The 20,967-nt window shown below is 42.0% G+C and overlaps 1 protein-coding gene across 2 annotated transcripts in view; it reads right to left on the bottom strand.

Annotated features, from left to right (window-relative positions):
• The window catches only part of MYB (MYB proto-oncogene, transcription factor), a 39,828-nt gene extending 26,724 nt beyond the window's left edge, over positions 1-13,104 (bottom strand). For both annotated transcript variants that reach the window (XM_054976616.1, XM_054976608.1), the window contains exons 1-5: positions 13,051-13,104; positions 6,422-6,539; positions 1,982-2,053; positions 1,195-1,287; positions 360-580 (exon numbers count right to left, since the gene is read on the bottom strand). In XM_054976616.1, coding sequence (XP_054832591.1) covers positions 360-580; positions 1,195-1,287; positions 1,982-2,053; positions 6,422-6,539; positions 13,051-13,073 — 527 coding nt within the window. In that variant the 5' untranslated portion in view covers positions 13,074-13,104. The remainder of the gene's footprint in view (positions 1-359; positions 581-1,194; positions 1,288-1,981; positions 2,054-6,421; positions 6,540-13,050) is intronic.
• Between the last annotated feature and the right edge of the window lie 7,863 nt (positions 13,105-20,967).

Genomic DNA, 20,967 nt, shown 5'->3' with positions numbered 1-20,967 from the left:
TCCTTGGAATTTACTCAGCCTTAAATAATCTCAAAATTTTTGCCTCGTCCCTTAGAGGAGACCTTATAACTTCCTTAAACTGTTTGTTTCATTACCCAGATACAGTTAGAAAAGTTTCCCTAACGTTAAAGCTAATGTCAAGATGCTCTACCTTCAAATGAGCTTGCAAAATAAAGCACACACTTTAACTTATCTGACTTGGCCATGCAACCATTCGTGTACATGAATTAATCAGTAGCAACATTTGACTTTTAATGAACATTTTATTCATTCAGCTAAAGGAGACAAAAGAAACAGCATCACCACTCCTTCTCCAGCTGTTTCTTTCCTTTTAAAAAATTGCTACTGTCTGTCATTACCGTCCAGGCAGCAACTTTGCAATTTCTGCCCATCTGTTTCCCAGCCTCTTGTGCGCCTGGTAAATTATTCTATCTTCTTCTTCTGTCCAGGAGGTTTTTTTAACTTCTGGATTCAAATGGTTATGCCACCGCTCCCTGCATTGTTTCCCGATCCTTCCTTTCAAGTGTTTGGCGATGACAGACCAACGCTTGGGGCCATATTTCTGCACGAGCTCTATCACCTTCAAACAAGCACAAAAACACTACCTCTAACATTCAGTATTATATACGGATGCCCAACTGTAATCACAGACTGTTGCTTCAGTGAAAATTAGAGATGTTACCTGATTAAACAGAACTTATTCAATTAACTGTATCTTTTAACTAACTGATAGATTGAATCTGCATAAATTTATATAGAACAGTATTTCTGAAAACAGTTTTTGTCATTAGATGATGTACACATATGTTGCTGCAGGCATCATGTTAGAAGAGGCATTTCCTCCTGTGCAAGATCATACTCAACACCCATAGTCTGGGATCCCTCAGAGTTTTACAGCACAACTTTCTTGCCTCCTCCCTCCTTCTCTTAGAGGGACATTTCGTGTTACAAGGGCAGGGGAGAGGCAAGAAAGGAATCCTTCCCCATAAAACCTCTGGAAGAGTCTGTCACTTCAGTAATGACCCACAGTGTTGGATTCCAATGGTGTTTGAAGGAATTTGAGGATTATTATACGATATGTGGCAATAAATCAAGAGGCCCTAAATCAACAGAGATATTATTTCAATATATAAGAATGTAGGTACAACATTTCCTGCCAATTAAACAATTCAATTTAAAAAAGAAGTTACTGACCCGCTGATCTTCTTCTTTCGTCCAAGGGCCCTTGATAAGTTCTGGATTTAGTACCTTCTGCCACCGATGCTGACACTGCACATCTGTCCGATTCTAACAGAATAACAGCAACAACAAACATTCGCCTCAAACTATTGCATCAATGCTATGGATAAATGAAAAACTGAAGTTTTGATTCTCAATATTGTAGCATTATACTATTGATCTGCATATCTGCTTGCTCGACAAGAAATCCTCTCTAGATCTTTCTCTTCACATCAACAAACAAACATAATAAGCAAACATAATAAGCAAAAATAATAAGCATAGAAGTAAAATAAAACCTTTTCGTAACCAATATTTTAATTTTTTACTAGCAATTACTAAATATAACCTGGCTATATTCTATGAGATTAGGTACCTTTAGCTCCACCTGCAGTATTTCAGCAACTACATAAAACATTACTAACAAAACTGTGTATTTAATAAGCAGCAGCCACTATGCAGTAAAGCCAATCTCAATGTTGTACTAAGGCTTTTTCATTCCACTGATATATGTTGTATATAAAATCCAACAGCCATCTGTTGTATATAAAATCCCCCCAAAGGCCTTTAAACATTTTCCTTCCTTCATTTCACAAGAGAAGTGAAAGAAATACATTAAAACATGAGCATACATGGTAGAGTTTTCTGCAAGCCTCCTAAATTGCTATAATTGTATTGTCCCCATCTGTAATTATGAAACAACCTCTCCCCTTTCACTCACTGATAAATGTGTGGTTATAAACAGAAAATGAGGTCTACTTACAGGAAGGAAATTGGCAATAACTTTCCAATCTTCTGTGCCATTCTGCTCCACAAGTTGCTTTAGCTTCTCATCCTACAAGCCATCAAGAAAATGCTACATGAATTCAAGTCAATTGTGTGTTTCAATTCAAAGATTTTTTTTTAAATGTCAATACTAGACTTGAATATTACTGCACCTCTGCCTTTGCAAAGAGAAACTCCAATTTGTTTGTGCTGCATGTGCTGGAGACATTTGTTGGAATTACAAGTAAAATTTTAAATTACTTCACTGATAATAGTGTGTATTTTGAACCAGTAGCCTAAATTGGAATCAGCACTGGAAGTTAAACAGTACAAAAATTAGAAGTCCAGGAAGATCTGAATAATTAAGTCTTCTTTTAAAATATTCTGCTTGTATCTTAATAAGCTGCAATCCTGTTTACATTTACTCAGGGCTTACGCCCTTACTACCTACTGACAATTAAGCCAGGGTTCAGACCAAAGCTATGAACTGCCATCCTAGCAGACAAGTGTATAAGACTGTATACAACACCCACTGAACTGACATAAATAACCTGTCTGCGTGCTGTTGGTGCAGTGAATCAAGTCTCCTGGAAAAGAATTATTTCCTTTGTATCCTACTGTTCCTCATAAGTTCGTACAGGTGAAACTACATACTACAAAAAAGTCTCACTTTTTAAAAAGCACAATCACCCAGTCCGAGCCAAGGCAGAACTATACATTACAATAGTACATACCTGCTACCCCAAAGAGGCATAAATACACATATGTAATCCTAACCTTTGATGTGTAGTAAAACTTAACTATGTTCTATCTGGTTCAGATACAAGGATCAAACCTACAAGTTAACATCGGAAGTACAGCTGAGGGACTTTTTGTTTAACCATCAGGAGTTCCAGCAAGAAGAAAGTTCAAAGCCTGAAGGGGAGAATGGGGGGGAGGAGGGAACGAGCGCAGCTATTGTAGCTGCACAGAGAGAACTAAGACCGAGACGGGGGGGGGGGGGGGGAGAAGACCTGATCCTGAACGTAGTCTGTATTTTATAAGATCTACCAATCTGATAGCATATTAGAAAGTTAACTTTAAAGGAAAATTGCAGTATGAAGGGAATACAAGACATGTAGATGTAGTGTGTGTGTTCTGTTGATATGTTGCTCTTCCCTTTTCCCCAGTCCCCTTTTTTCCTTTACATTTCTGTAGTTTTTTGTAGTTTTTTGTTAGAAATTAAAAAAAAAAATTAAAAAAACTTAACTATGTTCTAATGTCATTATTCTGACTTCTAGAAGGAAAATAAACTACTTGATAATGTTAGGACATGGCTAATTTTTTCTGCTTTTTAAAAAATGGAGATTTTTTTGTAGTATATAGTTTCACCTGTAGAGACTTGCCCAAAGACTCTAGTGAGTTACACAACTAAGCAGAGAGTCAAACTAGTAATTCCCCATTCCCTGTCCTACACTCCATCCACTATTTCACACTGGCACTGTTACATCACAGCAAATACTATCACATTGAACATGAACGAGAAGACATAAAGGGGCAATTCATTAACACACCACTTTGGCAACCATGAAAACACGTGTATTTTGTATATGGTTTCAGGCAGCTGCAATGATAGTGGAAGCAACAACAGCCATTTGGGTGCAGTGGTTAGTATGGTAGACTAGGGTGGTGAGACAAGATTATTTTGGGGCAGTCACTCAGAGCCTAACTACATGTTACTCTGTTCCCAGGTCTGATCAAGCAGACATGCTGGAGTTCCAGGCTGAAATGTGGACTCTGAGGAATGGGGAGCGGAGGTCAATTTAGATTAGCAGCTGCTCCCTGGGATTGTTTCAGGTTGGTAAAAGGAGAGAAGGAGGGGAGAAGGCTTAAGCTCCTTCTCCCCATGTTCTGCAATACGAATCTTACTCAGCCACCACATGCCTGAGAATCTACATTTCAACCAAGAACTCCCAATGCACACTGCTTGATAGGACCCAAGGGGACAGACCTTGGAACAATATATTGTGTAATTAGACTCTGTCTCTCAACATAACCTACTCCATGGTTGTTATGGGATTAAAAAGAGGCGGCGAGAACACTGTACCCTGTGCTAACTGGAGAAACACTGGGATAAAAACATGATAGGCAGCAGATAATTCTAGATAGTCCAGCCCTTCATACTGCAGTCCTCCTAGATCAGGGGTCCCCAACATAAGGCCCATGGGCACCATGGTACCCTCCAACATCTTTCTTGGCATCCACCAAGTGTTTTTAGAAAGAGGGCAGGGGCAGGTGGGGCTTCTGCCTAGCAGGTCTTCTTATTGGCCAGGACTTCTTATTGGCCACAAAGATCCAATTGACTATGCAAATTAAAATAACCTTGTTTCAGCTACCACCATGGTGGGTTTTTTTAAAATTCCTTCTCCCTCCTCTTTCCCAGTGTATTTTTTAAATTACTCACTTCTCCCCTGCATTTGGGCTTCCTCTGTATGTGTGGTTCCACCTTGTACAGCAGCCACGTTGTGCTTGGCTCTGTCTCCTGACAGCCATTTTGGGGCTGCGCCCACAATGTGTCAGAATTCCAAAGCTGTCCACAGGATCAAAAAGGTTGGGGACCCCCGTTCTAGATAGTCCAGCCTTCCACTGAACTCAGCAAGTCAGGGACCTGGTTTTAATATTTTAATCTTCATACAAATGTTGTTGAAAAGGGATTGTTCTAACTGGACCATATAACATTTCAGAGCCTGCCATTGGCAGAAGTGTGGAGATGCTACACACATTGGGTCAGCATGTATAGTAAGGGATTTTCCAATATTATTCCAAGCATATAAAATAGCACTATGCATTCTCAATGGCTGCCACTTGCTATACAGTGAGGTAAAATGTTTACATTTACCTTCAGCCATTTTATACCCAAGTGTTGACTTCTTTGGTTTGTGGACTAGGTAGCAATCTCCTCAAAACTTGACTCACTGAGAAAGTTGTTTGAGAATTGCCAGGATAACTTAACCTACTAACCTTTACGAAAAATTTAGGAAGCAAAGCACTTAGGCCTAGAAAACAAGACTACTGTAGCAACAGCCCAAACCTTTGAGAAAAGACCTACTAATGTTGATATATTGATGCCAGACAGTGATCTTAATCAAGAACATTATAAAAATTACATGCAGAAAAATGTAGCCTGCTTAAATTAGTACTCAATCTCAGCACTGCAAAGCAAATCTCCCATTAAAGCAGTTTACAAAGAAAACATATAAATGTTAATGTGACTTAGTTACCAAAACACTCCATGTCTTACATTTGACTATTCAGAAACAGTACATATTTAACATACATTTAGAAGTTTCTTCAAGAACTTACATTCTAGAAGTGTAATTCAGTTACTCAAAAACTTTGCTGGGCCCCACCTTTTCGGAGTAGGCTTTATACCATTGGTTCCTCAAGCCTTCTGTTAGGGTCTCATCCCATAGAAGCAACTGTCTTTATCTGGGAGCCAGTGCCTGAATTAACGGTTACCACCTCCTTAGCTGACATGTATGTAACGCAGAGGTAACAGATAGTGCAGAAAAGGTTATGAAAAGGGAAGCAAACCCCATGTAACTCACTCCCTTTGCAACACCTGGAGCCTGGTGACCCATGTATAAGGAGATCAGTCATTTGTGCTCTGCTGTCTACAGCTCTACAATGTTGTTCAGCCTTCATGATGCATGTGGCAACCACAGAAAACAAATAGCACTGGCTGTGATGTTAATCAAGTGCTTGTGCTTCTTCACCTCATGGCCTGCCTCTGTGCAATACTGTAACTTACCCATAAGTTAATACATAAAAGAAAAAAAATGTTCACCAATGTTTTCAATGGCTTTAGTAAATTTGGATCAGGTACACAAAGCTAATTTGAACACCTGTACTACACAGTAGGCCAGCTGTCTCAAACTTACTTGAGGTTTGGCAGCAAATCCAGCCCCAGAACATACAAGGGAGTGCAAGCATGCCTCCCATACACAAGCGTCCCCTTTCCTCACAGGACTCAATAGAGTGAATCCCACTGCCCTGTATAAGGAAAGGCATACAACCATGGAAACAAGGTGGAGAAGGCACACTGCTCATTCTAGAACCTTTTGTCCCTCAGATCCCCAAGTGGGTGGCAATTCCCCTGCTTCTTTTTCCTGCTGCAGTCCTTTTCTGCCACTTGTCTCACTACCTGCCCCCACTTCTGCTTCCATGCCTGGAAGGGCACATTAAAAGTGACTACAACTGAGAAGCCAAGCAGCAGGCAATCAAGTCCATTAATTATCTATGCCATTTCTTTTCGAAGGGCATTCCCTAAAATATTCAGCCTAATATTTATTAGCACAAAATAAACTCCCTCTATTGTGCTTGGGAAGCCTATAGTAACAACAGAAACCAGAGCTTTTGTCTACATTTCTTTCTCTGTGAGGCACAAACTATTATTTACCTCTTCCCGGGTCCACCTGGTTTTTCCTAAATGACGTTTTCCGCCCTTGGCCAACAGACCATCATAGTCATGATCATAGACCTCAATATCTTCATCTTCATCATCACTACTGTAGATGCTGGAGAAACAAAACACAAGGCAAAATGGGATGCAACACAGAGGCTTTCTAAAACAAGAGGGTTTTCAAAAATATAGGAAAACACAAGAATCTTTGTAAAGGTTATGGGGGTAAACATTCTGAAACTTGCACTACAAGATTTTGTTCTACATTCTGTCCTAGTATTCTGAACTGGTTCTGCTGTTTTTGGTATCCACAGATACAAGCAAAAGGTTGGCAACCTCCTTATTATGGTGCATGTTTAGACCTGCTCAGACTGCTAGATCGGTGGCAAATTACACATTTGGCAGCCTTTCAACCAATGATGGTTTCAAATTAAAATACAATGTTTAGGACAATAAAGAGAACAGAGCCTGTGTCCTTTGCCCAAGTACATACTCAGAATCTTTAACCTGTCTCATATCTCTTGAAAAGGCTTCATGCTTTCACACTGTTGATAAAGGAGTGTGCATATTCAACTCCCTGAAGAAAAACAAGCATTAAAAACAGGGAAGAATACTCAATAGTAACTGTATTATTAAATTACTAATAGTTGAACTCTATGCATGCCTACTCAGACATCCTACTGAGTTCCATTGCACTTAAAACTTCTCTTGTAGGTACGCATGATCGAGTTTGCAATCCCAAACACATTCATCAGGAAGTGAGTCTCAGTGATGTCACTGGGCTTTACTTATGAGAATACAAAAGTAGGATCATGCAGCAATTCTCAATGAATTTAATAGGGCTTATAAGCAAATGAATGCAGATGGTACCACACTGCATTGGTGCAAAGAATCACAATCTAAACATATTCTAGGGCAATGGGCTGTTAAAACATTACACAGCCATCAAGTGATCAGTTTGTTTTGTCAATAAAGGGTAGTATCAACAAACTCATAACTCATGGCCAAATACTGCTATAACTGAGAGCACATCTACAATCTGACAACTGCACGGAACCCAAGGGAATGGTCGCATTAATTCATTATAATCACGTTTCTTATTTCTGGCCCATTTGAAGTATTTCCAAGTGCAAAGCAGTAGAGCAGAAACAATCTGGTTTTCATAAACAACACTTAACCTATCCAGTCAAATTAAAGCAAAGTATTTTGCAACAGAAGTTGCCTTACTTCAATTCTGTTGTGCAATGTTTTATTTTCAGCTTTAAAATATAAACATGGCTTCTGAAACCTCAACTCACAGATTGTATCTACAGTACAAAAGAAAATATGGATAGTTTGGGGCTAATTACAGTGATATATGAATTGGGTAAGTTAAAAAAAATTATAATATACTTTAATAAATAAGCTTATTAAGGTAATCCAGCCTAACATCAGAACAATTAAATATCAAATAAATTTGAGGCTGAGAACCTCAAACAAGTTACACAGAAGGAGCATCACTGAGGTCAATGGGACTACTCAGATATTGAAATGAAGAGGCCATCCTGGGGCCTAGCTGAATGTAAAAATAAAGCCACCAATTGCACTTTTAATATCTGCTATCAATAAACTATACTGACACATATGAAGTAAGCCTGCAGTAAGGATAATGTCGTTAATGAAATAATAAACATAGTAGACAAGGTGGGCTCAGAAGTCAGATTTCAAGCGCCTTAAATTTGAATCCAAGCTCTATCACTGGCTAAGAGAAAAAACATATTTATTTATTTACCTCACTGATACCCCTCTTTTCTCCCCAATGATGATCCAAAGTGGCTTACAACATTCTCCCATCCTCCATTTTAGTCTCACAACAACTCTGTGAGGTAGGTCAGGCTGCGAGTGCATGACTCGCCCAAGGTCATCCAGCAAGCATTCATGGCAGAGTAAGGATTTGAACATGGGTCTCCCAGATCCTGATCTGACACTTTAACCCCTACACCACACTGGCTCTCACTATCATAACCATGAGCACACTCATAACTGTCTGTACACTCACATAATACACCTTTCCCTGGACTGTACCACTTTGGACTGCAGGTGGTAGATTAAATATCCCTGTAGAACAGAAACAGCACAAAGAGAGAGAACTGAACTAGAATCTTTCTTCCTGGTTAATTTTTTATCTTGGAGAAATTTATGCAGGGGAGTATTTAAACATTAAATTCCCCCACCCACAGCCCAGAGTAGTATGGTTCATCAACAGGTATACTGTTCTAAGGCTACTGCAGGCCATGTAGCTGTGGCTGTGAACAGAATGTCTTGCTTAAGTGCTAGTTTTCAGCCAATCCCCATATTTAAAATAGGGTCAACAGTGATTCATCTTACAGGGCTTGTAAACCAAGTGCACAGAAAAATGCTATATAAATTACCCTTTGAAGTATAATCCTGCTACTCAATGAGCACTCCTTACCACAGATATATATTGGTTGCTGCTGTGTGTCACTGAGTCAATGGAATTTCAAAAGGGGAAACTGCTTGAGAATGATTATTGTCAGTGATATTTAACTTCAGTTTCCTTCTAGGTTATATTTTAATTTGCAACCTGATCCTAAGTGTCTGTATTTAGGAAGAAGTCATGTTGATTTCAATGGGACTTGGTTCCAAGTGCCATATGTTTAAGTTTGAAACAATTTAAAGTCCCACTTACATCTCTGAACTGAATCATCACTAATGATGCAATGCCATGTAGCTTTACTAGGAAGGAATTCCCATTCTGTTTGCAGGTAAGTATGCATTTGACTACAAGGTATTGTTTATTTAAACATCACTGCTTTCAATGAGAGTGTCACAAGTAATTTCAGCCAGTGACTAACAGCCTAATCTTGTACATGTTTAACCAGGAGTATGCACCTCTGATCTCAGTGGAAGTAAATCAGTAGGACTTATTCCCAAGTAAGTATGATACAACTACAGCTGTGGTGAAATGGTTGAAAAACAACAAACTGAAATTAAATCCAGACAAGACTGAAGTGATGCTTGTTGGGAAGCCAGAGATCTTGAAGGACATTGTACTCCCCACTTTCGATGGAGTTCATCTGACCCTTGCGGACTCAGGGCCAAGCTACAAGTGATGAATGACACAGATTGGACACTTGTCAGCTTCCCTCAAGTTTTGATGGGAAATGTAGGCATCCTGGTCTTGCAGCTTGGCTCTCTGACTGCTGTCCAATGGACTTTTCAACTGTCGTCCAACATTCCACCAAGCTGCCTACATTTCCCATCAAAACTTGAGGGAAGCTGACAAGTGTCCAACCTGTGTCATTTGTCACTTGTAGTTTGGCCCTCAGTTAAGAGCCTAGGGGTTATACTGGATCCAGCGTTATTACTAGAAAAACAAGTTAAGGTAGCAGCAAAAAATGCTTTCTACAATCTCACTCTAGCCTGGAAGATGGCTTCTTATCTTGACACGGCTGACCTGGCCACTTGGATCCATGCTATGGTAACATCAAGGCTTGACTATTGTAATGCTCTATACACAGGTCTCCCATCTAAGTTAACTAGGAAGCTCCAACTAATGCAAAGCGCTGCAGCTCGACTGTTATCAGGAGCGAGCAGGATTATGAATATCTCCTCCATCCTGTAGTCGCGCCATCAGCTACCCATCAGTTACTGTGCTCATTTCAAGGTACTGGTTATTACATACAAAGCTCTTCACGGCTTTGGTCCGGCATACCTGTGGGACCACCTCCCTCCCTATGTTCCTTCAAGGCAGCTTTGCTCATCTAAACAGGGTCTCCTTCAGGTACCAGGCTGCACATGGGTGAAATTAACAGCAACTCATACACGGGTTTTCTCTGTAGTGGCCCCTATCCTGTGGAATGACCTGCCTGAGGAGGTCAGGAGAGCCATCCCTCCTGGCTTTCCGCAAACAATGCAAAACTGAACTATACAAAAAGGCTTTTTACTCAAATGGGAGGGCTGTATTGTATGGATGGGGTCTCAGATACTTTGGTAATGAGTTAGGGAGCATAGAATTCACCACTATGTTGCTTTACATATTATCTGTTGCTTTAAATATGTACTCCTATGTACTACCTGTGCTTTAAGTAGTTTAATGTCAATCCTAGAAGTGGTTATGTTCTGTTTCTATATTTTCTTCTACTTTGTATTGGATTCTTGCTAACGTTATATCTTTTAAAATTTATATTTATTTATCCCATGGCATTGTTTATGGAAATGTCCTTGATACTGTATGGAAATGTACTTGATAAGGATTGTACTAATCTCATACTGTGTAATCCACCTTGAGTCTCAGTGAGAAAGGCGGACTATAAATAAATAAATAAAATTTCTAACTGACTTGACACACTACTTATCAGAGTTGCTATCCTTATTTCTCCAAAGTTCTGTGTGATTCAAAGGTTCACACAATCCATAACCAACACAAGCAAATCCAGTAATAGATCCCAGCTTCCCTTAAATTGTATCTCTGCAGCTCACACAAAAACAATTGTGACTTCAGGTTTACAGAAGTGAAAGGGTTAACAGCAAGCCCACCTGCAAAGTCGTGTTTAAATGCTGTGCACTCACGAATGACACTTTTGCCAAGGAAACCAAATTGTGCAACCCATTTAAACAAGTCAGAGGGTGGGGGTAGGGAGGAAGTGATTTGCTGCTCCTGCTTTCTACTTACTACTACTACTGCCACCACCATCCCCGTGATTGAAGAAAAACTGATCAGCGCATCAGCCAACCGAAGAGCAGCCGCACTTTCGTCGCTCTGACTTGATTTCACTTTGCCAAGCCCTCCAGTCAGGTGCTGGAAAGGCGCAAAGCAAACCCAATCCCTTTCCTGCTCCCTCTTTGTCAATTTTAACTGGGCACTTATAGGCTGTTCCTCAGACCCTTTCGGAGCACTTGCCTGGCTTAGCCAGGAGCTCCTACTTCCCGGCGATTTCAGCCTTGCCCACGACAGCATGCCCTCCTCTGCCGGATGTATTACGATTACTTTTTTAAGTCCCGCTTTCCGTCGCGAAGACTGCCTCTTCGGCACTTGCGCACCCATTTCCCCGTTTCCCTCCGCTTTACAAACGCAGGGCGAAATACCCCACTTTTTCCCCGCAGGCAGGAAGCGAAAGTGAGGCCGCGAAGTGTGCGGTGCCCGGGCGCTGCAAAAACGGGACAGCCCTGAATGCTAAGTAGTTCCGTGGAAATCTCTTCGCTGCTGGGGGCACACGGCGCCATGCACGCCCCGAACTGCCCCGTGCTTCTCTCCCCCACCCCCGAATCGTCTCCTCCTTAGCGATCTGCAGGTCGAGATAGAAAGGGAAACCAGCAGAGTGGGACTCAAGGCTGGGACTTCGCCTCCCGTGCCAAGACAAGCCGAGGGGGGCAAGCGTTGGAGGAGAAGCTGAGGTCGGGTGAACGGGGAGGAGGGGACGATCGTTAGCTCGGCACGGCGAAAGAGAAAGGCGAGTTCTGGCTCCACGTGGACGGGCGACTGTCCCGAGATAATTAGAAAACAATCCCGCAGCGTGTGAGAGTGTCTCCAGACCACGAGGCGCTGCTTTCCCCTTCCAGCCTGCTCCACGCCGCCCGAGAGAGGTGGGAAGGGAGGGGAAAGGAGCCGGGGGGAGTCGCCGTCACCCCCTCCCAACAATATCGCCCCACAACCACAATATTTCCTAGTCTTCATGACACGCGCTCACCCTGCAAGGTTTTCTGCTGGCAAAGTTGTCCCAACAACACCGAGCTGCCTGATCGGCAAGCGAGTGACAGTTCTTGACAAGCTCCCTGCCCCTCGCCTTTCTCTCTGCACTTTTTTGCCCCTCTCGGCGCTACAAAGATCGCTCGGGGCCCTAAGTGCGGAGAAAGCCGTTCAAAAGGACGCTTTCGCGGGGCGTTGCTGGCCTCTTATATTTTCAAACGGGGCAAGGGGGGGGGCGGAGGATTTGGGAGTCCGACAGAAAACTCTCGGCAGTTGCAAGCGGGGAGCCCGCCGAATCTCCTTGTACGCCGCCTGTAACCCAACCGATAATTGCACACTTGGAAAGAAAGAATGAATGAATGAATGACGAATGAATGAAAACGGGGGTCGAGTACCTGCAATTAGCCGTTGAGTAACTCCGACATTTCCCCCCTTTAGTGCGTACCATAAACCATTTGCTCGCCTCCTCTAGCCCCAACCGCGGCACACCAAAAAAATCACCACGATCGCAGAGGATCCCCTTGCGAGTTGGGAACGAGCTTATCTCATTTAATTATGTCAGCCCGCAGAGCATGGGAGAATCCCCTTTCTTTCTGGACAACTTAAACGGCGCATTGCAAAGATCCCGTTCTTCCAAACGCACAAGACTTTGGGAGGTCGGGGTGGGGGGAGGAAAAGTGGCTGGAAGAGGAGAAAAGAGCTTCTAAGCCTCCACTGATTCGGTCTTGGCATTTTTTTAAATGCACAATTTTAATGCACACTCTGACAGGTGTGCAAAGAAACTGGCAGACCACTCCTTCTTAAGCATACCCGGACTCTCTATCTTTATAATTTCCAACATAATCCTACAGCTATGAAACACACAAGACAAAAACATATATAGACCAAAAAAATGCATCCATGTTGCAAAGAGGAGCTGGGTTTGGGATTTTTTTACCTGTGCCTAGGTCTCCTGGCCATCCTTGCATTAGTCACTGGGGGAAAGGCGAAAAGTGGGTGGGCGGGTGGGGGAGGAGAGGGCTTTATGCCGCTGGAAGAAGTGCTTGGCGTTGCTTGCCTCTTAAGCAGACCTCCTCCGCCGTAAAGTTCTCAGGAGCAGGAGAGGGGAGGAGGAAACAGGTTGAGATGAAAGAGTAAACTCTGTAAACAGAGATGCCATCAAACAAAGGGCTTTTTGGACACTCCCCCTCCCGCCAAATCTGGCGCCCCTGCAGTGCGCAGGCGCTTCTCCAGCCTGTGCAGCTGCCGGCCGCGGGTCTGCTGGCACGGAGCAGCGCCTTCAAGCCCATTCTGCGCTCGCCCTCTCTGTGTGGCGCTAGGCGCGCGCGGCTGAAGCGGCGGCAAGGACCTGGGCGGGGGCGGGGAGCGGGCGGGCCGGCGGGAGAGGCGCCTTTCGCCGCACAATCCCCGCTTAGCGGAGACGTGTCCTGCTCACACGCCGCCACTTCCCCGCCGGTCAGAAGGGCGCGGGCGGGGTCGGGGCGGATGGGTGACGCCGCCATGTCGGGCTGCATTAGCGGGGGCCGCAGCTCTGAGCGGACGCTTCACCTCAGGATATAACAGGCGGCCAAAAGCCCCTCTGGTTTTGCTCCCGTTTTGCTGGATAAGGAAATTCTGGCCAAAGCTGGAACTTAGTCCCTGGCAGGTTCACCTGTGGGGCTTGGGGGAGGGGGTTAGTTTTTTCACGGGGGGAGGAACAGGACTCGCAGGAGCTTTATACTTTCTCCGACAAATAGACATTCAGCTGCGGTCCAGCTTTCCCTATCGCTGCACCTTCATGGGAGAAAAAGCACCTGTTGAATTTCTGTCTGGTGCAACTGGTAAAGGCACGCGAAACATTTCACAGAAAAAAGTTACGATGAGAGCACAGGCTTGTGACAGAGGCGGTGCTGTCAGGATTGCAGCAGGCTCTGCTCTGTACTTGCCTGCTGATAGACTACCTCCCCTCAATGTTTTGAAATAATACCTCCCATCCGGACTGTTACAGCTCAAGAATGGCTTTTGCTAGGATGCACCCGCTGTACATGCATTAGGAGTGGCTGCAGAGTTGTGTGTGGAGTCTCAGACTACGAAACTAATGGTGCTTGGGAGGGAAAATGCAAATCATCCACACAACTAGAGTTCTGCACCGTATCTATATATATGTTGCACCAAGGCGCCTTGCCTTTTTGTGCCCCTGTGAGGGCTGGAATATGATTTTTTGCTGCACCAGAGAAATTAAAAGTCATCCATAATGCATGCAGTATGCAGAGCTATATGCAGAGCAGTGAAGTATGATCTGGAATTGGCTAGGATACTTTAATTTTTTAAAAAATAATTATGCCTGTAAGTTCTTGATTTGCATCTTACAGCCTTTCGGAGATGGTCAGTGTTTCTCGAGAGGCTTCTCTTTGATGTTCCTCTTACTGCATTATATTCTTGATGCATTTATGTGCTGGTTTTAATGGCTTGTAGGATGATACTTTTGTATGTTTTAAGTATGTTAGCTGCCTTGGTGGCTCTATGAGGGCAAAAAGGCAGCATAAAATTTTTGTTAATAAATACTATATCAACCGACTAAGGAGTTGCTGTCTCTGTGTGTCTCCTTCAAAGCCCTGGTTCTTTTGTTAACACAATTTACATGAGTAAATATCCCTAAGATTTTTGGCACCCTAGATCACTGTATATATGTCAATGCAGCTTTGAGTTCTGTTGAGCCCTGTATATTGCCTGCTTTGAGCCCTGTTGATCTAGAGAAAAACTGGTTATAGATATTTTGAATAAATATGCAGGTCAGCACTATGAGGTTGTGAAATTAACTTGTGGAATCTCTGAATTTGTAGCTCATGTTTTGTAAGTCCCATGTGTGTACTCATGTACTGTATGTGTGGCCATGTCCAAACAAACACTCGTTTGTTTAATGCTCTTTTTTTCTCACAGTGAACATGGATTTTCAAGATGAAATTGACCATGGCCTTCAAAAGCTATAACATAAAATCTGGTACATAGTCCTCAATATGCACACAGCCATTTTGAGCACAGGCTGGTAGTGTATGATTAAACGTGATTGGACACTTGCTGGTTCGGCTCACATGATTATGTGTTGAGATCACATTGCTGGCCATTCAGTGGGCAACTCATGTTGCTTCAAACAGCTCAAATCTGTCTGCTTGCTGAGGCTGGTGTGCACTGTCAAGCATAACCCTCTCCTCCCTGCTAATGTTGTCCACCACGCCAATTGTTTAAAGGAAGAATTTACCATTAAATCGAAATTGATACTGGCATGAAAAACAACCCTGTGTGTTACCACTTGGTGTTCATCTGAGTCTATCTGACAGATTCTGTAAACAGTAGTTTATCTATATGCATTTTTGGACAACCTCATGAGAATTTCAGTTTATTGCCCCTGCATCATCAAAAATACTAATTTTTTAAGCACTAAAACAAAGGGATGACTTGCATGCAGAACAAAATTATTTTTATTAATTTATTAATTAGGCTTCTAGCCCGCCCCCTCCACAAGTGGGCTCAGAGCGAGTTACAACAATTTTCAATAAATTTTAAAAGCATAATAAAACAGTATCATAGATCGGTAGGTCGATCAATAGATAGATAGATATAACCACAGTTCCCAGATGGCGACTCACAGTTTACCCTTGCAACCATGCATGAGTGGGGAGGAGAGAGAGGAAACAGTCAATGCTGTCCACACTACAGGTGGGGGCAAGGTGATTATCCAGCCCCGCCCCGCCCCCCGCCGACAAGAGACCAGTAGGGAGGATCACTAAGTTGTAACAAGACTGGCCTCAATCATAAGCATTTAAATCAGTGGTCCCCTGTGTGGCATCTGTTGACACCTCAGTAGTGGCTGCCACCACAGCACAAGAATCTTCACTGTGTGACTGAAGGTCAGCTGCGTATATTTTAATAAAATATGATTAAACTATATGTGTATTTTACAAAGTATCCTGTTAAGCAGAGTTTCTGCTTGAAAGATTGAACAGTTATTAAAGTGATGCATAACCTCACTCCCTGACATTTTGCGGCTGGCTCTGCCTCCTGCAGCAGCCATTTTGTTGTATCTACCACCTGTGTCTCAATTCAAAAAGTGCAGGCTCCAAAAGGTTTGGGACCCCTGTTCTAAACTGTAGAAGCACCTGGATTGCCTGGCAGTTCCTAGGCAACAAATTGCATCATAAGCAGGGGCTGCTGTGTCTTCGTGCATGTGCTGTATATTTTTCTTGAAAAATATGGATAGTGTTTTAGAGTAGTTTTCTTTCAAATTGATTGGTTTCTTTCCCAGGAACCTTCCTTATATTAAGGCCTTTATGATATGACCCTGTGTAATGAATCTTGTGAATAACGAGCAACTATGCAGTGTATACACATTTAAATGACATGATTCCTACTACACAGAAGTAAAGGAGGCAAACTGAATTATTGGTCACTTTAATGAGTGGACCCGACCATGACCATATTTCCTGTACTGTGCAGGTGCAAAAGGAGCCACAAGGCATGAAATCTACCCATGTTGGCTTTGTCCAGGCAGAGATCTGCCTAGCTCAGAGGTCGTGTCAAGATGGTGAACAATGGTGACAAGATGAACCAACCCAAGGCTTAACTTGAGGTCAGGTGCAGCTGCCAAAGGGGGTATGTTCACCTGGTGAATATATTAAACATAAAGTTATCAGCACACCTATGTATGATTAGATGTATGAGTCTGGGGAGGTAGGAGGCTAGAATGTTATGGCTGCAACAGCTCATTTTCCTCAGGATGTGTGTGTGCAGCTGGTGTCCAGGTGTAAACTCCACTGCTGAATTTCCTACAAGGAAACTCAGTACCTCTGCCCCTCTCAAGCTTACTGCTTGAAGAGAAAAGCTAGAGTGCCTACCTGTAAGTGAATCTGCTCATTATTTCAAGTGAAACTTGTCTCTTCTTATTACTGTGATATAAAGAAAAGCGGGGAAATGAAGATGGTCACAGAAAGATACGTAAGTAAAGATGAATAAAAATTAAAGGAGATGCAAAAGAGGAACTCTGGCGTAAACATACTCTGTGGCCAGAACTACATGTTATAAGAAATATGGGACTGCTGCTGAAAATGACTATCTTGTGTTCTTCCTGCCTCCTTCTCCTTAACATGGCCCATAACTTACTTTGTGTCTGATTGGTTGTTGGTGGGCCTAAGTTTCTTCATATAATCTGTAGTCCAGTCCTGAACTAGTAAACTTAGGAAGGAACAAAAGTGTAGACCTCCTTGTAAAAGGAATCACCCAATCCTAGGCCGATTCCAGATGACTAACCTTAAGGCGTTTCATGCCGCCCTCTTCCGGATCGCGACGGGGAAAATGCGAAATATCGCGTTTCCTCGCGCGAGTTTTGCGCGACGATGCGCAAAACTCGCGTGAGGAAACGCGATATTTCGCATTTTCCCCGTCGCGATCCGGAAGAGGGCGGCATGAAACGCCTTAAGGTTAGTCATCTGGAATCGGCCCTAGTAATGCACAATTTGTGTGGAGCCTTCTGTCATCATTCTAGGATCCTCTGTTTCCCATAGATAATATTTGCATACTAGAAAGAAGAGTCGTAAGAAACTCAGGAATATTTCCCAGTATGTTTTAACCTTCTCGAAGTAAAACAGAATTATATGATTTTTAAAAGTGTGTGAACTGTATACATAAAGCACACACTTACAAAAACACCTAATTCCGATTTCTATGTTCAATAGAAAATAGCCTGTATTTACAGTTACCAACCTCAAGGAAGGACCACCTGAGTTCTCCCTAAATTATAACTGATCTCCAGTTTACAGAAATCAGTTCCTCTGGAGGAAATGGCAGTTTTAGAGAGCAGACTGTGGCATCGCATCCCTACTGATCTCTCTCCCCTTTTTAATCTTCACCGTCCGCAGACACTCCCCACCCCAAATCTCCAGGAATTTCCAACACCAAATTGGTAACCCTACCTAAATGTATGAAAGTATGGTATGCTTTTAAAAAATGTAAGTGTGTGTGTATACATATATCCATGCATACAGGAAAATTTTATAGAGAAATAGTAAACAAAGGCATCTTAAAGACTAACAAGCTTATTATGGTATCTAATGAAGTGAGCTTTAGCTCATGAAGGTTTCACCACAACAAATGTGTAGGCCTTTAAAATACTGCAAAACTGTCACTTTGATTGCAACAGACTAGCACAGCCCTCCGTCTGGAATTTGTCTTTACACTGGTATAAATTATCTCTGTACTTTTTCCAGAGTTCTATCCATAAATAGCATTTGGCAAAAACCTAGAAGCATGCTCGTGTCCATTTTAAATGTATGTGAATAACTACTTTCTACTAGTATAGGATCATATTAAGAAGTGAACTTAAGTCTTCTGTCTGAAAAGACCTTGAGACTTTACAAAAGGAGTGTAAGTTCCACATTTACAAGCCTGCAAAGTGAATGTAAAAGTCTTTTGTGTGATTTCAGGTAACTAACACATGCTCAGAGAGGACCTGAAAGTCTTCCATGACTTACATTTTTGTAGCCTTTGTCTGTGTCATAATACTTGTACACATGTATAACTGCTGGCAGTACATGAATAAGTGTAAAATTTCTCTTTAAGTTAATACACAGTTGTGCTCACTGCACATGAATTCACTTTTGTGTACATGTTTCTGCATGTATGTTTGAATGACAAATTTATAGGCATATGATCAATTGTGCATGTTTCATTGAAAGCATGTACATAATTGTATCAGGCATTTTGCAGTGTGTGTCTGCCTTTTCAGTGTGTATGATATGAAGCCTTTGTCTTTCTGTAGAAACAGAGTGCATTTTGGCTTCATTTTGGGGGAAAGAAGTGCTTGTATGTAAGCTTCTTTCTGAGTGTGCATGCAGTGAATATATATTTATGAAGGAATGCTGCTATTCATATTAGTTCTAGCAGTTTTAAGGCCTAAGCAATTGCATTCATTATAGTAAGGGGTTGCCATCAGTGGGTGGTAGTGAGAAAGAAGGTGGTCTTTGCTTGACTTTGTAAAGTAATTCTGATAGGATTTCTACTGTTATTTCTCACTTTTGACAAAAGACCTGCTGCTGTTATGCTGTCGTAGGTGGTTGTCTGATAAGTTCTCAAATGGTGCAGAAAATACTTTTTTAAAATACAGAAATGACTCACATTTTGAAACAAGTGCAAAGCTCTCAGTTCAGGCAGTATTACTCAAAGTACTCTAAAGTAGTGTTAAGCTCTGTTCCTAAGCATATTTATATGAATATAAGCAGTTCCATGGAATTGATGGGGTTTTCTCCCTAGTAAATAAATTTAGGATTGAGATATTGGTGCCCTGGAAATCAATGAATTTAAATACTTTTTCTTCATGTATACAGTTAGAAACAAATCTTTTGAAAATCCCTCCATAAATATTAAGAGGGATGTAATATGCTAAAATACCAGAGCCTAATTCCAACTTCCTTTGAAACTGTCTTTCTTTGACTTGAAGCCAGATTTCAGCAAAACTGTATTGAAAGGAAACAATTAGGACAGTGAAGTTCATTTTGATACCAATGCCTCTGCCATTGTCCTTTTATTGAAAATCAACACAGCTTTAATGAAGAGCTGATGGATTCTACTTGGTGGCATATTCTGTTTGTTTCTCTAGTTGATCTGTGGTGTCAGATTCTGGTGTTCTGTGAATTTGTTGCCTTACTTCCTGCTTTGCAACTAACCTCAAATACTCAACATCTGGAGATTGGAGGTGACAGGTTTAATCACGGAGCAGGAAATGGAGCAACTACTTGGCTTTGCACAATTCGGTAGCCAGTGCTGTGGTCACAAAATGATTGCTGAGGCAGTAAGGTATTTCACGTGAACTTCTAGATCCGTCCTCACTTCCTTGCCTGTGTTTTTAGGAGAGGGAGAAATCCCTATCCCTCATTTCCTAGGAATGATTATCATCAGGTGGTGTAATCTGCCTGGATATTGACTTGGTATCCCACACTGCTCAGAGCTTCAAGATAAGGTTTTGTTTCAGTTATTTCTGTTAGCTGATTTGGAAACTTCTTCAAGAACTTCCCAAAAGGCTCACAATTTATGAGGATGATTGTAAGCAAAGAAATGAACTTTTGTTTTAGAAACAAATTATAACAGCTTTCTTCACAATCTACAATTCTTTCCTTGTTTTCTTTCAGAGAAAGAACTTCCTTCAAATTCACCCCCACCCCCACCCGACAGAACCGGATTTTTGACTTTCTATACCATGTCATCCTAATCCAGATGATGTACAGTAAATAATACATATTGCATTACTAACATTTGACACAAAAATAATCCTGCAAGTGGGATCCAAAGTTTTACTTAAGTAATTCAATACACCCAACTTAGCTTTGTGCTTGTGTATCTCAAACTTTACTGTCCAATGCTACATAGTTTGCCCTCACTTTTGAACAGAGGATGTTCAAAAGCAGTTTGTGTTATGGCATGGGGGTTTGTTATTCAAAGGGGGGGAAAGTAACATTCCCCCCCCCTTCCTCAAGTCCAGGGACATGCCTAAAGTTGAACATATAAATCTGCCTTGTGTCAAGTCATCTAGTTTACTCTGACAAGTAATGGCTCTTTGAGATCTTATGCAAAGAAAGATCTTTACCAACATTTGCTACCAAAGACCCTTTAACTGGAGATACCAAAGACTGAATACAAGGGCAACAAGTGAAGCATTGAGCCACAATACCTCCTAGAATAGATACTGCTCCTGGTAGATAGAGACAGCTGGAAATTATGTTTGAGAAAGTCACAGACAAAGATCCTTCACAGCTTTGCTAAATTTTGCTAGTGTTTAAGTTGCTACTTGATGTCTACAATAGACTTCCATTTCTACAATTGACTTGCG

This window comes from Eublepharis macularius, chromosome 1 (assembly GCF_028583425.1).
Source record: "Eublepharis macularius isolate TG4126 chromosome 1, MPM_Emac_v1.0, whole genome shotgun sequence".
Lineage (NCBI taxonomy): Eukaryota > Metazoa > Chordata > Lepidosauria > Squamata > Eublepharidae > Eublepharis > Eublepharis macularius.
The sequence above is the reverse complement of the archived record's forward strand: the minus strand, read 5'-3'. Positions and strand labels throughout refer to the sequence as shown.